The sequence below is a fragment of the Orycteropus afer genome, unplaced genomic scaffold (genome assembly GCF_000298275.1).
Source record: "Orycteropus afer afer isolate SDZICR_OR568_19922 unplaced genomic scaffold, OryAfe1.0 scaffold00111, whole genome shotgun sequence".
NCBI classification, from domain to species: domain Eukaryota; kingdom Metazoa; phylum Chordata; class Mammalia; order Tubulidentata; family Orycteropodidae; genus Orycteropus; species Orycteropus afer.
In genome coordinates, this window is record NW_006921698.1 from 7,769,204 (window position 1) to 7,786,273 (window position 17,070).

The 17,070-nt window shown below is 37.0% G+C and overlaps 1 protein-coding gene across 1 annotated transcript in view; it reads left to right on the forward strand.

Moving 5' to 3' along the window:
• ATL1 (atlastin GTPase 1) overlaps window positions 1-17,070 on the forward strand; it is a 96,916-nt gene that overhangs the window by 77,149 nt on the left and 2,697 nt on the right. Inside the window, exons 9-13 of the mRNA XM_042781363.1 lie at window positions 6,528-6,655; window positions 8,313-8,369; window positions 9,215-9,286; window positions 11,266-11,697; window positions 13,609-13,623. Coding sequence (XP_042637297.1) covers window positions 6,528-6,655; window positions 8,313-8,369; window positions 9,215-9,286; window positions 11,266-11,697; window positions 13,609-13,623 — 704 coding nt within the window. The remainder of the gene's footprint in view (window positions 1-6,527; window positions 6,656-8,312; window positions 8,370-9,214; window positions 9,287-11,265; window positions 11,698-13,608; window positions 13,624-17,070) is intronic.

The window sequence follows — 17,070 nt, forward strand, 5'->3', positions numbered from 1 at the left end:
TATAGCCTGAGGAACATATGGTGTACCAGTCAGTCGCTTGGACTAATTGTTTCCATGCATCTTTGGTTTTCTTCATTCTTCTTTGCTCTGGATGAGGAGAGACCCATTGTTGCATCTAGATGGCTGCTTTCTTTAACATTGTTTTTATAAATGTTTTAAATTATCTTCCCTTTCTATAACAGAATAGATAGAAGTAAGCACATATTAATCATGGATGCCAGGATCCTATAATTTCACCGTCACTCATGAATTCAAACTGACTAGTGAACACACGGAGTCCCTGGGTGATGCAAATGGTTAATGCACTTGGCAGCTAACCCAAAGGTTGGAGGTCTGAGTTCTTAAAAGAAAACCCTGGCAATCTACTTTTGAAAAACCAGCCATTGAAATGCCTGTGAAATACAATCCTACTCCTATACACATGGGATTGCCATGATCAGAATCAACTCAATGGCAACTGGAGTGAACACATAGACCTCTTCATACTATGCAATTATCTAATGGATTCAATGCGTTTTGAATAAATTACATAAATAGAGGGCTTCCACAAGGCTTCTCTTTCTTCTCTGGAGTTGAGTTGTAAACAGGCACAGGAGGGGCAGGCTTTCAACAACAGTCCTTTATTGGGACAAAAAGTACTCTGCCTTGTTCCATTACTGTAGTGTACTGCTACAGTTCTTTAAATTAACTGATACATTTGCAACAAAAAGCTCTGGAAACAAGTTTAGTTTAAGAAAATTACATGGATATAAAATCCTACTTTTTAACAAATACATTCACCACATATCTCACCATTGTAAGATTTCCTCACAATCTAAGTCTAATTATATATTGGCCTATAGAATTAGTTTATAATTACTCATAATTTGTGAGTTTACCAAAGTGGCTAGCTTGGAAGAAAGAGAAATGGATGACTACAGTTGTCCATAAAAAGTTCCATTTTAATGAGGCTTTATATCTTATAGGAATGCTCCAAAATTTTTATGTGCAAAAATGTTCTACTTTATCACATAGTTTCCTTGGGCTGTTTTAGAGGTCTGCTATCCACATTATTTTCCCATTCCATGTCCACTTAATTAAGTGTGATTTCTATCCAGGATATCAGCTAGTTATGCTGTTCTCCAGAGCGCTAGCATCTGAGTGGCTGCCACTGGGGAAAGAAGTGTCTCTGAATACACAATCCTGTAAAAATTGTTCTCTCACACTGACAGAAATAACTTTGTAGTTCATTGTCAATAGTAATATTTATCATTATTACTGTTTTCATGGTCCCTCACATTATTTAGTTATTATTCCTACCTCTTTCTAGTGTTATTAAAAACTTAGACTATTATTAGATTTAATTGCTGTTACTGTAATAGCTTACCACATACATAGGAAATCAACAAGATCAAAAGTGCTGAATAGCATTTCTTCTGTGCTACATTCAGCCAGTTGTTACTGAGTGCCTACTGAATACTTCTCTTAGCAAAGCAAATATGATCTTTTGATTCACCAAGAGTTATCCTTTTTTTGAGGTTTCTCTTTGTTAAAGTATTTTATGTGGAATGACCAGGTAACCACATCATAAGTTGTGGAGCTGCTTCCTTATTAGCTCTAGTTAAACTTCAGAAAGCATAACCAAATGCCATAGCATGATTATTTATTTATTTTTAAAAAAGATATGTCTAATGATGGGCCAGAATCAGGTAATCCAGAGGAAGTATCTTTCTTGGTTAATTTACACAGCAGTGATATGTGCATCTGGCTTGTGTTCTTATAAAGCATGCACTGTGTCTCCCATAATTGTGACAGATGTCTACTTTGGCATAATCCCTGAATTCCTAGCATGGTTTTACTCTTGTAGCAAAAAATTATTGAAGAAAAGTTGAAAACAGAATATCATCCTGAATAATCATCTCCCCACACATATTCTTTGAATAGTTGCAGTGGGCCAAAACTTGTTAGCATTACAGTTCCCCTTCTAAGTCTGAATGAAAGCAATAGAGGTAATTCTCATCTTTTATTATTAGGAATGAAGTAATATGGCAAATGAGTTTTGAAAATCTGTCTTGTGTGCCCCTCATACCCAAAATATAGTTAAAGAGTTTTTAGTTCAAAGTGTCTTTAACATGCATCAGAGATTTAACATGTCTTTAACAACATCGGAGATTGATACAAATACTTTTTGACTAATTTAGAGATTTTTGCTGTCAAGTTCTTCCCTAAAATCATCCTTTAAGATCAATATGGACTGGAAAGGCAGACTTTCAAGTCATTTTCTTTTCTTGTTGACATAGGCTCCACTAGTTTACAGTGTTTTCAATGTAAGTCAAATCAGAGTACTCAGACATCATTTTGACTCAGTACTATGCTTTGAGTGGTTCCTAGATGGTTTCATCTATTACGATGAACATATCTTGATAATCACTTCTAGAAACCAATGAGATTTCCTAATAGTAGACTTTTAAAAACAGTTGAATCTAGTGAGCAATTTCTCAGCAAGTTTCTCTACTTGGAATCCCTCCTCCATATTGTTGTTGTTGTTGTTAAGTGCCGTCGAGTCGTTTCCGACTCATAGCGACCCCATGCACAGCAGAACAAAACACTGCCCGATCCCGCACCAGCCCCACAATTCCTGCTATACTCGAGCCCATCATCGCAGCCACTGTATCAATCCATCTCATTGAAGGCCTCCCCCTTTCGTCGACCCTCCACCCTACCAAGCATGACATCCTTCTCCAGGGAATGGTCCCTTCTTACAACATGACCAAAATAGGTGAGACGAAGTCTGGCCATTCTTGCTTCCAAGGAGCATTCTGGCTGCACTTCCTCCAGGACAGATCTGTTAGTTCTTTTAGCAGTCCATGGTACTTTCAGCATTCTTCGCCAGCACCACAACTCAAAAGCATCAACTCTTCTTCGGTCTTCCCTATTCATTGTCCAGCTCTCACATGCATACAAGGTGATTGGAAATATCATGGCTTGTGTCAGGCGCACCTTAGTCCACAAGGAGATATCCTTGCTCCTCAGCACTTGAAACAGTTCCTTCGCAGTTGACTTTCCCAATGCTACACGACGTCTAATGTCCTGACTGCTGCTTCCGTTGGCATTGATTGTAGAACCAAGCAATGTGAATTCCTTGACAACCTCAATCTTCTCTCCATTGATTGTGATGCTGCTCATTGGTCCAGTTGTGAGGATTTTTGTTTTCTTTATGTTGAGATGTAATCCATACTGCAGACTGTATTCTTCAACCTTCATCAGTAGGTGCCTTAAGTCATCCTCACTTTCAGCAAGCAAAGTTGTATCGTCTGCATATATCAGGTTGTTAATGATTCTTCCTCCAATCTTGATACCACGTTTTTCTTCATATAGTCCAGCTTCTCGGATTATTTGCTCAGCATATAGATTGAATAAGTGTGGAGAAAGAATACAACCCTGACGCACTCCCTTCTTGATTTTAAACCATGTAGTGTCCCCTTGTTCTGTTCGAACGACAGCCTCCTGGTCAAGGTACAGATTCCTCATGAGTACAATCAAGTGCTCAGGGATTCCCATTCTTCTCAATGTTATCCATAATTTGTCATGATCCACACAATCAAATGCCTTTGCATAGTCAATAAAACACAAGTAAACATCTTTCTGGTATTCTTTGCCTTGAGCCAAGATCCATCTGACAACAGCTATGATATCCCTTGTTCCACGTCCTCTTCTGAATCCGGCTTGAACCTCTGGAAGTTCTCTGTCAATATACTGCTGCAAACGTTTCTGAATTATCTTCAGTAAGATCTTACTTGCATGTGATATTAGTGATATTGTTCTATAATTTCTACATTCTGTGGGATCACCTTTCTTTGGAATGGGCACAAATATGGATCTCTTCCAGTCAGTTGGCCAGGTAGCTGTCCTCCAAATCTCTTGGCATCCTCCATATAGTTCAAGATAAACACCACTCAGGCAGGCATGACATTTGATCATCCTGAAAGAGCTCAGGTATTTTATGATACCGAAACTTCCTATAAGGATGGCACAGCCATAGATAAGTTTTTGAACAATGGCTTAACTTCTTCTCCAGTGTGTATATAGGCTTTGAGGATGTTGATATAATTGTTGTTCCATAGGAAATTGCTGCCCAATGGTACTTAATTTTAAGTGAAGTATCAGTCACTTCTGATCAGTCATGTTTTCCTTCTGAAACAAGTAATGAGTCTAGGCACAAGATACAGTATTGTATAAGTGCCTTGCTCATATGTCACAGAGGCTTTACTAATAAGCTCTTTTACAGGGGAACTCATTTTGTAGAATATTTACATCTTAAAGATTTAAATCTGTTTCTTAAATCTTCAAACAAATATTCATCCAGCCAAAATATATGTGTCTACTATATGGCAGGCTTTGTTCCAAGTGGCAAAGATATAGTAGTGAGCAAAACATAAAATGCATGCCTTCACAGTCAAGTGAGTAGAAGGAATCAATAAATAAGTACAATATAGTATGTGTTAGTTAGTGGTAAGTGCTATGGGGGAAAATAAGGCAAAGAGCAGGGACAGGATCTGCCCTGAATATGAAGAGTTGTCATTTTAAATTGGGTGAGGAGGGAGGTAGCTGAAGGACAATTAACTCATACAGGTTTTCAGAAGGCAGCCCACACAGAGGGAAAAGTAAGTGCAAAGGTCCTGAAGTGGGAGCGCACCTCTGCTAGTTGATCTGGACTGGTTTGTAGATGTTCATGTCATGTATTTATACAGAAATTCAGGAAAATATTTTAGATATATAGCAATATTCTGCCAATTCTGAAAAAAAAGTTATTAAATCATATAGTAAAAAAGAAATTTAATGGTATACAGAGATACATATCAGGCAACAAACACAACATAAAAATGTAGTAACATAAAACAAATACTGGTATTGTATTTCAGTGGATGCTAATAACCAAAAAGCAAACCAGAATAAAAAAATACATTGGAATATATCCATATGTAGTACAAAGCAAAATGATCAGTAAAAATTGGTACAGTGTAAGCATACATAGAAAAACAAATTAGTATAAACTGTTATACAAGTATTCATAAAACACCAACACTAAAGTTTGAAAGTGGAACAAAATATGAAACAAAGTAAGTTTGAAAGATTTCTGACATCATGTTTATGCATCTTGTAAGAGCAGCAAGCAAGATGAGAAAACATGTATTCTATGGTATTTCAGTATGTATCATGGCTATAATACCAAGCAGGAAAAATGCAGACACAATAAGATTTCAGTCTTTATTCTTAAGACCTCAAAAATAACCAGGATCAAAGCCTGAAAAACCAGAGGCTCTGCTGAAATCAGATTTTTTATTATTACCAGCAGTTATTAAATTTACTTAGAAACCAAGTCACTGGCCATAGTGTGCTTTTTACATACATTGTGTGCATTTTTCTGTAAGCTTCAAATAATGATTAAAAAAAATTATCACTGCATTCAAAAGACTTTTCTGATGAATTATTTTGTTACTTTGCTAAGTCTGTAATGTTAAGCTTAAACCTAATACTATCACATAGGTTATGTGTAATCAGTTTATATCAAACATGATAGGTTAATAACTCAGACTATTTCTGATCGAAGAACACCTGGTGGTGGAGTGGTTAAAGCACTCGGCTAAGAGCCCAAAGGCTAGAGTTTGAACCCACCAGCCACTATGTGGAGAAAGATGCGGCAGTCTGCTTCTGTAAAGATTTATAGCCTTGGAAACACTATAGGGCAGTTCTACTCCGTCCTATAGTGTTGCTATAAGTTGGAATCCACTTGATAGTAGTGGTTTTGGTTTTTTGGGGTGGACTGCTGGTGGCGTAGTGCCTTGGGCATTGACTGATGACCAGAAGGCTGGCAGTTCAAACCCACCAACCACTCCTTGGAAGGAAGGTTGGGCAATCTACCTCCATACTAATATCACCTCGGAGAACCAAGGAGGGGTCACTATGAGTTGGATCCGACTCCATGGCAGTGTGTTGCATATGTTGTGTTTCTGATAATGGGACCTATATGGCTTTTTATTACTGTTATTTTGTGTTGCTGAAATCCACCACTAAAGGTAGCATCTTTTTGAACTCTCACCACAGCTCATAGAGTTCTGTAGCCTTCTCATAATATGTGATCATTCATGTGGCCACAACAAGATTTGCATACATTATCTGGAGGGAATGCACCTTTTAAGCCAGTAACTATCTAGCCTTCTCCCCACTGATATAAAACCATAAAAACTTAAAAGACATCCTAATACATGAATGGTTAAAAAATATACAACATTTAATACCAAAGAAGCTATTTTATAGGTAGAAAAAAAGACATTTCTTTAATTGAAGTGGAAATAAGAGCCCAGCAGTAGAAATTTGGGCAAGAACAGTCACCCTGAGGAGGTTTTCAGTTGTTTAAATGATGGGAAATGAGTGATGGCATTATCACTGGGAAAAAAAATTGGAAGCAATCAAAGAATGTTTTATTCTATGGCATGGAAGACTGGATAGGATTTTTTAAATAATGATGAATTTGCTTTTGTTTGTAGAAATAGATGATGAATTCATCAAAAACTTGAAAATACTGATTCCTTGGCTACTTAGTCCTGAGAGCCTAGATATAAAAGAAATCAACGGGAATAAAATCACCTGCCGAGGTCTGGTGGAGTACTTCAAGGTATTACTCTCATTTCTAGAGCATTTGTGAGTACTTAGATTTCACATGTATTGAAATGGAGGGGTCGCTATGAGTCGGGTCTGACTTGAGGGCACATAATAATAACAACAACAACAACACATGAAACAAAAAAAAAAGTGTACTCTGGATGTGGGGGCACAGATATAAGAAGTCCAAAAGTGATAAAAATGATGAGACCCCTCAAGAGAAGCTTGCTTTCAAATTTTTTTTTGAGGAAATTCCTTAAAAGTAACTTTACTATCCCCTTTTATCTTTGGGGAAATATTTCTTTGAAAGGTAAGTGTATCTAAGAATTGGAAACTGTTCTGATTACCTAGTGCTGCTCTGACAAGAATATACCACAAATGGGATGGCTTGAACAAACAGGAGTTTATTCCCTTACAGTTTGGGAGGCTAGAAGTCCAAGTGCAAAGTGCCAGGCTCTAGGGTCTGGGTGAAAGCCCCTCGACCTTGGGCTTCAGCTCTGCCTCTTGCTCCCAGCCACTGAAGCTAGAGGCATCTCTTCACTCAAGCAGCTAACGGGCTGCTGAGGCTAACAAGCCCAAGGTTGACAAATAAAATGGCGCAGTCCCGATGTTACCAAACCACAGCAGGCCATTAATTCAAGTCCATTGTAAGTCCCAAGGTTGGCAGAGCATGGCAAACTGCTAAATGACACAGCTACATGCAGAGTCCAAGGCTAGAGACTTTCACCAAGGCTTCTCCTTATATACAAGAAGCAGACCACCTCCAAAGGGCAGCTACTCAGCTGCTCACAGTAGATTCCATCGTGGAGTTGATTACCAGTCTCATCATGGGGAATACTACATCCAGCTTCCCAATCACTCAACCAGGCCCAGCCAAGTTGACACACAAACTGAACTACCACAGAAACATTTTCTCCCCCCTGAGTTTTCCCTACAAACACGTATACCTATGCTGAACTTTACCTTCCAGCTGAAGATTTTCCCAAAGGAGCTATACTTTGGCTTCCTACTACAGAAAATTCTTCCACATTTCCTGTTCTCTTGACCAAGAGCCAATCTGAAGTAGATCTAGTTTAGATTTGCTTTTACCAATTTACGTCAGATGGAAAACCATGGTAAGACCTAATACAACAGCACGTTTACCAATCTGTCAACTTGATTTGTGGATCAATGCCCCAACGACTAAAATGTCAATTAAAAAAATCCATAAGTTGTTATTTAAAATGCCATCATATACCACCTGTGTGATCTACTTATCTTCATCACTCTCAGCAATACATGATATTTTATTTATTCATATAAAAATTCTATTCTTAGGGTACATAATGCTGTGGAGAAGGACCTTTACACAAACAAATTCCTATGATTAATTGAAAGAGGACGGTTACTCCCAGCAGAGGGATGCAAAATTGTTTTAAAGGAGGTAGCAATGAGTTGAGCTTTCGAGATGGGTAGGATTGGCAGGTGGAGATGTGTAAAAAAGGCATTTTAGGAAAAGGGAGCAACAGGAACAAAGAAAGAAGGACATTAAAAGTTGAGAGAAACATGATAAGTACAGATTTCTGAAAATGTTTTTGAATTCTCAAGACCTTAGAATGCAATTTAATAGAGTTAGAGAAATACTGAATGGAATTGTTTGAACATGAATCTTTTTTTTTTTTTTTTTTCAGGCTTATATAAAGATATATCAGGGTGAAGAATTACCACATCCGAAATCCATGTTACAGGTATTTTTTAACCAAAAGGCGTAAAATTTTAAAACATACTTGTCACTAAGGCTAAGCTGCCATGCTTGTACTTACATATGCTCCAATCTGGTTATGAGTTATTACTGTATATAAATATTGGACAGAATGATTTATTGGGAGATTATTTTCCCATTTTGTGTTCAATAAGCATTTTTCACATACACCTTTAGCAACTACACTTGTGCTGCAATATTAATCCTTTAAACCAGAGTTTTCATTCTCTTTGTACCAAATTTGTATATAAAAGAGATTCATACTATGATTTAGACTCAAACAGGCAGCAAGTAGTAGAAAAAGCAGGTCCAGATTTTAAACAAGTCATCTCCACATTTAACATTAACAAAAGGAGAAACTAATTTTTTTCCTTAACATATTTTTAAAATTTCTCTGAATTCTTAATAGTTTGTTATTCTCATTAGTGATACATTGTTCTATCAGCAGTAGTCCTTAAATACACACACACACACACACACACACAAATTGTATAAATCTATATTTATTCCCATATTTCAGGTTTATTTATTATTTATTATTTGTTCATTTGGTGAGAGGCTTAAAATATATTTTTTTAAAGACAAAGTATCTTCCAAATGAAAATTGATTTTATAATTGTGGCTTACATAACAAAATTCTATGTTTTTGTATTTTGAAATTTCAACTTTATTAATATTTTCAAAATGTAGGACTATTTCAAGTTTCAAATTATTGGATGACTTTAGTTTCTTGCACATTTCTTGTATATGATGTTCTGAAATGAGAACTACCAGTGGAAGTTTAATAAATATGAACTCTATTTTACATCATATTTTATACTTTGTCCAAAGGCCACAGCAGAAGCTAACAATTTAGCAGCCGTGGCAACTGCCAAGGATACATACAACAAAAAAATGGAAGAGGTAAGAATGAAATATTTAAAATTATGTTCAAATAAAATCAGTATTTCTTTGATGAATTTACTCTTTTTTCCTCCCATCTCATACTGTGTACACATGGAAAGACAAAGTGGTTTTGCTTTATTCTTCTTCCTCAGCCTTATGTGTATTGTTTTCATTAGGTGCCATTGAGTTGGTTCCAACTCATAGCGACCCTTTGTAGAAGAGAAGGAAATACTGACCAGTCCTGCACCATCCTCACAATTGTTGCTATGTTTGAGCCCATCATTGCTGGCACTGTGTCAGTCCATCTCATTAAGGCTCTTGGTCTTTTTGTTGACTCTCTGCTCTACCAAGCATGATGTCCTTCTCAAGGGACTGGTTCTCTCTGATAACATGTCCAGAGTACATGAGAAAAAGTCTCTCCATATTTGTTTCTAAGGAGCATTCTGGCTGTACGTCTTCCAAGACAGATTTGTTCATGCCAGTCCATATATATTCCTATTTATTGTAGTCCTAAAATATTTTTTACACAAAAGAACTATGTATGCACAATTTTAAAGGCATTTTAAATGAGTTGTTCCTATTTATAATATCTCCCTACTCCTTTTTTTTTCCCTACAATTTATAAGATTTATTGGCTAACATAGAATGCTAACCTCCCCAGTATACCTCCCTATATTCCACAGTATTAGTATTTCTATCTTAAAGACAAAACCATTTAGTAAAAAGAAACTAAACCTCATGGACCAATATCTCTATATACTTCCATTTTAACATTCCAAATTAGCATGTACTTTGCATATATCTACTATTGTGATAGGTTTTTTATTCCTTGAAAATGTTATAAAATCAAAATTAATGTAAAATTGCTGGAGTCTTAGAATCAAGGGAAATATATGGAATGGTGTTTACAAGACTAATAAGGGTAATCAGAGTATTCTCTATATAGAGGTAGTCCCTGACTTACAATGCATTTGAGTTAAAACCAACAGACTCAGGACAATCTGTTTTTCTTTTTTTTTTCTGTACATCTTATTAATAATATGTACTACATAGTTTGCTGATGTTATCATTCTCAGATGTAATGTTTCCAACCCCGAAAGACAAATAAAGATCAACTTTACAGATACTGATAATGAAAGGCAATAGTAAGAAAAAAAAAAATGAGGAATTCAACTTACATCAGAACCAACTTATAATGTAGTAGTTGTTGTAGTATCACATAAGTCAGGAACTACCTATTAACTAAATCTCAAATAATCAAAGTAAATGGTATGGTTAACTGAGTTCCCTTGTAACTTTTTAAAAAATGAAAATGTAGTCCAAAAACATTTAATATGCTTCCACTTAATGTCTAGAAGAAAATACTCAATGGGCTTCATTCAAACAAAAAATCAGTGAAACTGCCAAAGTATATTTCATGAGTTTACTTTGAGAATTTCATTGGTCAAAATTACTTCAGTGTAGCTAGAACAGATTTCCTAGAGGAAACCTGGAAACGTAGTTTTCTTGGATTTGTTCTGAACATGAACTCAGTTTGCACTTCAATTTGTATCAGGCCTTTTCATTTTAAGAAACTTGGATTAAATCATGGGTGTTAGTTCCCATTTCAAAAAGAGAAAATGAAGAGAGACTTTATATAAGTCACTTAGAAAATATTGCTCTTCATAGAGATGGAGGGTGGAAAAATGTGTATTGACAAAACAAATATGCAGGTTCTGTCACATCATTAAGGAGCTCTGGTGGCATGGTGGATAAGGCACTTGACTGCTAACCGGAAGGTTAGAGATTCAAACCCACCAGCCACTCCTCAGAAGGAAGACGGGGTGATCTACTTCCATAAAGATTTACAGTCTCAGAAACCCAATGGGGGTCATCTTTTTTTTTGGTCGCATTATTAATGTATCCTAACAAATTCAATAGCTAAGTGAAGAATTTTGATACAGTTGCTAATTTTATTCTGCATTACATTAAAAGAAATACTTCTGTATCTGATACAGATTTGTGGTGGTGACAAACCATTTCTGGCCCCTAGTGACCTGCAGAACAAACATCTGGAGCTTAAAGAAGAATCTGTGAAGCTATTCCGAGGGGTAAAGAAGATGGGTGGAGAAGAATTTAGCAGGCGTTACCTGCAACAGTTGGAGAGTGAAATAGATGAACTTTATATCCAGTATATCAAGCACAATGATAGCAAAAATATCTTCCATGCAGCTCGTACCCCAGCCACACTGTTTGTCGTCATCTTTATCACATACGTGATTGCTGGTGTGACTGGATTCATTGGTTTGGACATCATAGCTAGCCTATGCAATATGATAATGGGACTGACCCTTATCACCCTGTGCACTTGGGCATACATCCGGTACTCTGGTGAATACCGTGAGCTGGGAGCAGTAATAGACCAGGTGGCTGCGGCCTTGTGGGACCAGGTAAGGATACTTTAAATTCTCTTTAACTCATCATGCATCTGAATGCCACCTGTGTACATTGGAAATATACCGATGAACGTGACTTAGGCCTCAGTTTTCAAGAATCTTACAACCTGCCAAAATGGCAAATTACAAACAACTATATATGTTAAATTCTACATAACTGTTTCCCAGGTAACATTTTAATGTTTTCAAAAAATACATGAATTAAGTAGTTTCACAATTTCTTGTACTAAAGAAATGTTCAAGCTGTTAAAATATATGAGAAAACAGTTGAGTTTTTATTTAGCTGATTCTGTTAACAGTATGTCTTAAGGATAACCTATCATTTGGCTAACATTGGCTTTGTTAGCATATATAAACCACTATCATAAGTCATTCTGTCATCATATCTTTAAGTATAAACTCCTGAAAGCAATATCTGATTACTTTGGATTGTTTCTATTTGAGCTACATTTTTGCACCAAGCCATAGCATGAACCAGTTGTCAACCTCTTGATCAGCTGCTCATGGATCAGGTATCCCTTCTTGTTTAATTAACCATATCCTAGGGAGCCAAGGTCGTTATAGTCCATTATCCAAATAACACGGATGCAGAGACAATTATAAACACACATAGAACAATAGAACAATGATCACTATGTCATTCTGAAAGTGTTTTCAGTTAACTCATGAAAATTTAGGGTGTTTGAGTAGAGCTAAAGTTGATATTCTTCACAAAATTTTGGAGATAAGACTTTTGAACTTTTATGATCTGCAGGTAGCAAGTAATAGCTATAATTCAGCATTAAGAGTATACTTAAATATCTTCTTTGTTATACATATATTCTTCACTTATCGACATGATTAGGTTTCATACACCAGGTTGTTTAGTGAAATTGGCATTATATGAAAGTCAGGGGCTATGCCATGTCTTTGATGCTGATGTTCCTCACCCCCTGGTTGCTCACCGCTTGCTGGGCACCTGACACGTCTTGAGAAGGCATGACATGGTGGGTTCCTTCTCCATACCTTCCCCACCACTACAGAGCCCACAGGAGCTAGAGGTGGTGGTGGTCAGATACTTCCCACTGCCTCCTGGCACCCACCCTGGGGAACCTCACTCCTCTCCACCTACTGACTCCCCCCTTAGGTGGGAACCCTACTTGTCCTTCATCCATCCTGACCTCACACCCCTTGTGGCCCTCTTCCTTCTCACTCCCTTTTCCCACCTATCCCCATTGACCTCCCTGGCACCTTTGGGCCCCTGCCTGGCCTATCCCTACCTGCACAATCTCATGTTGCATCACCTTTGGCCCATGCCCTCATCATGGATGAAATGGAGAAGTCCTGCAGCTTTGGCCACCATCCCTCATGTAGCCTGGTACTGCCTGGGCATCTGGTATATCACTTGGGGTGGCCCACAGAAAGTGCCTCAGGCCTGGCTGTGGCCTTGCATAGGGACCACTGGAGGTACCGCCTGAAAAATTTTTCAAAGTTGTCATAAATGCAAAATGTCAAATAACGAGACAGTTGATAACCGAAGAGTAGTGTTAGAATTATAATGAATAGATTTATTTACTTTATGCCTTTGAAAACTCTAGTTGGTGGTACTATGGGAAAAGAATGAAGCAGAAATATGATCCTATGAGCCATTGTTTTAAATAGGCCCTCAAGAGGTGAAAGAGGTGCTATTTGAGGTATATCCCAAAACCCTCCTAGAATATGCGACTGCAACCTATGAGAAATATAAAATTGGGTTCTTCAAGAGAGTCTGATAAAATATGTAATCAAAACTGAAAAATCTGTAGAAATACTTGTTCTTAAATACAACTCAGTGTTATAAACAGAGTTGAATATTGTAAAGCTATTAATGAAGCACAATATATATACATTCTTTTTCTTCCTCCTTTCAAACTGCCTTTGCCATAGGGAAGTACAAATGAGGTAAGTTTTTTTTTTAGCTACATATTGGTAAATTTTATGATATTCTTATTTTATAAATTAGGTAGCAACTAAAGAATGTCTTAATGCAGATTAGAAAATCTTTAGTGAGTATATTCCTATATTCTTCCAACATTTAAAAATTTAATTGTAAATTTTTAATGTAAGATTTTATTTCATACACTATCTATGATTTGATATGCACATGAAAAACAAAAATTGATGCCCTGTTTCTGTAAGAGATCTGTTTTATTCTTGAATGTGTAGGAAATTTCAAAATTCTTAATTCCAAATTCTGGCATGGTGCCTGGTGTTCTGCTGAGTTAAGCAAGTACACATATAAACCTTGAATGGCAATGTAACTACTGGAGAGTATTTAAATGAAGTTATATGCTTTAGAGAAGGCAATGGTGGTTCAGTGGTAGAATTCTCACCTTCTATAAGGAAGACCTTGGTTCAATTACCAGCTAATTCTCCTCAAGCCTACCCGTCTCTCATCTATTAGGGAAGGACTAGGTTCTGCTATGATGCTGAAGTTCTCAGCAGAGCTTCCACATTAAGATGGACTGGGAAGAAAAGCCTAGTTATGGATCTACATCCAAAAATCAGTGAAAACCCTATGGATCACAGTGGTCTGATACTGTTTTGCATGGTGTAAAGCTTATAAAGTTGTTTTTAAGCTTTAGAAATTGTTTTTAGTGACAAATTTAATGAGTTACCTATATCGTATCACCTTAAGTAGGTCCCAGGCCAGTATGCATTATGGCGTATCTCAACCTGGCCAGTATTCATTTCTCCTACTGCACATCTGCAAAACTATGTATCTGAGGAAACAATATGAGCTTCAATGAAGGAATTCCTTGTTATACTACAAAAATAGATCTTGTGGAGTCATTATCTTCAAGAAGCAAAGCTGATCTAGAACAACTACAGAGACAGCATGTAATTCTTTCCTCAGTTTCTGCTGTCACGTGTAACTGGATTATGTCCTCTAATCAAGTATCAATGATACATTCAGCATTTACAGGGCACTAAGGAATTATTTAATGTAAAATTCAGATATGCTTACATTATAAAGTAGAAAGAAATTTCAACTTTGTAAAACAACACTTAAGAAAAATTCCAAACTTTAAAAAGAATAGGGATGAAACTGAATTGTTAGAATCAGAATATAATAGATCTAATAGTACCTACCACTCATCAGTGAGTCTGTTGCACTGTGGTGACAGGTTGCTGCGATGCTGGAAGCTATGCCCCCAGTATTTCAAATACCAGCAGAATCACCCATGGTGGACAGGTTTCAGTAGAGCTTCCAGACTAACACAAACAAGGAGGAAGGACCTGGAGATACAGACCTAAAAAATTAGTCAGTGAAAACCTTATGAATAGCAGTGGAACACTGTCTGATATAGTGCTGAAGATGAGCCCTTCAGGCTGGAAGGCACTCAAAATGACTGGGGAAGAGCTGCCTCCTCACAGTAGAGTTGACCTCAATGATATGGATGGAGTAAAGCTTTCAGGACCTTCATCTGCTGATGTGGCATGACTCAAAATGAGAAGAAACGACTGCAAACATTCATTAATAATTGAAACATGGAATGTAAGAAGTAAAATATAGGAAAATTGGAAGTTCTCAAAAATAAAATGAAACACATAAAAATCAATATCCTAGGCATTAATGAGCCATGGACTAGTAGTGGCTATTTTGAATTAGAAAACTGTATAGTCTACTATCCTGGGAAGAACAAATTGAAGATTCATCATCAAAAAGATTTCAAGGGCAGTGAGTGACATGATAAATATCCATATGCCTACAAGGAAGACCAGTTAATACAACTATTATTCACATTTACACAACAACCACTAGAGCCAAAGGTGAAAAAGTTGAAGTTTTTACCAACTTCTGCAGTCTGAAATTGAGCAGACATGCAGTCCAGATGCATTGAGAGTTAATGGTGATTAGAATATTAAAGTCGGAAATGAAGAAGGATCAGTAGTTAGAAAATATGTCTTTGGTGACAGAAACAATGCTGCAGATCACATGACAGAATTTGGCAAGACCAATGACTTATTCATTGCAAATACATTTTTGAAACAGCAGCTATACATGTGGACCTCACTGGATGGAATACACAAGAATCAAATTGATTACATCTGTGGAAAGAGACAATGGAGAAGCACAGTATCATCAGTCAGAACAGGGCCAGAGCCCAACTGCAGAACAGACCAGCAATCTGCAAGTTCAAGCTGAAGCTGAAGAAAGTTAATACAAGTCCAAGAACAGATTTCACACATTGAACACTAATGACCAAAGACCAGACGAGGTGTGGGATGACATCAAGGACTTCATACATGAAAAAAGCAAAAGGTCATTAGAAAGAGAGAAAAGAAAAGGGAAAAAAAAAAGACCAAAATGATGTTAGAAGAGAATGAAATTTGCTTTTGAATAGAGATTAAGTAAGTGAATGGAAGAAATGAAAGAAAAAGAGCTGAACAGAAGATTTCAAAGGGTGGCTCAAGAAGATAAAAGTAAAATATTATAATGAAATGTGTGAAGACCTGGAGTGAGAAAATCAAAGGGGAAGAACATGCTTAGCATTTCTCAAACTGAATGAAGAAAAAATATCAAGCCTTAACTTGCAGTACTGAAAGATTCTATGGACAAAATATTGAATGAAGCAGGAAGCATCAAAAGAAGATGGAAGGAAAGCAAAAGAACTGGTGGACATCCAACCATTTCAGGAGGTGGTATATGATCAAGAATTAATGATACTGAAGGAAGAAGTCCAAGCTGCACTGAAAGCACTGGCGGAAAAAAAAAAAAAAAAAAAAGCCTCCAGGATTTGGGACTGCCAACTGAGATATTTCAATAAATGGATGTAATGCTGGAAGTTTCACTCATCTTGTGCCAAGAAATTTGGAAGACAGCTACCTGGCCAACCAAATGGAAGAAATCCGTATCTGTGCCTATTCCAAAGAGAAGTGATCCAATAGAATGAGGAAATTACCAAACAACATTAATATTGCACACAAGTAAAATTTTGCTTAATTAAAAAATGGTTACAGCAGAACATCACCAGCGAAGTGCCAGAAATTCAAGCCAGATTCAGAAGTGGACATGGAATGAGGGGTATCATTGCTTTCAGACAGATCTTGACTGAAAGCAAGGAATACCAGAAAGATGTTTACATTAAAAAACAATGTGTTTTATTGACTGTGCAAAGGTATTTGACTATGTGGATCATAACAAATGATGGACAGTATTTGAAGAATGTGGAATACAGAACACTTAATTGTGTTCGTGAGGAACCTGTACACAGACCAACAGGCAGTCGTTCAGACAGAAAAAGGGGGTACTCGAAGAGTATGAAGGGATGGACACTGGGAGGAGGTAACTATGGGGAGGAAGTGGGAGGGGAGCTGCTGCATTGTAAATTTTGGTCAATGACA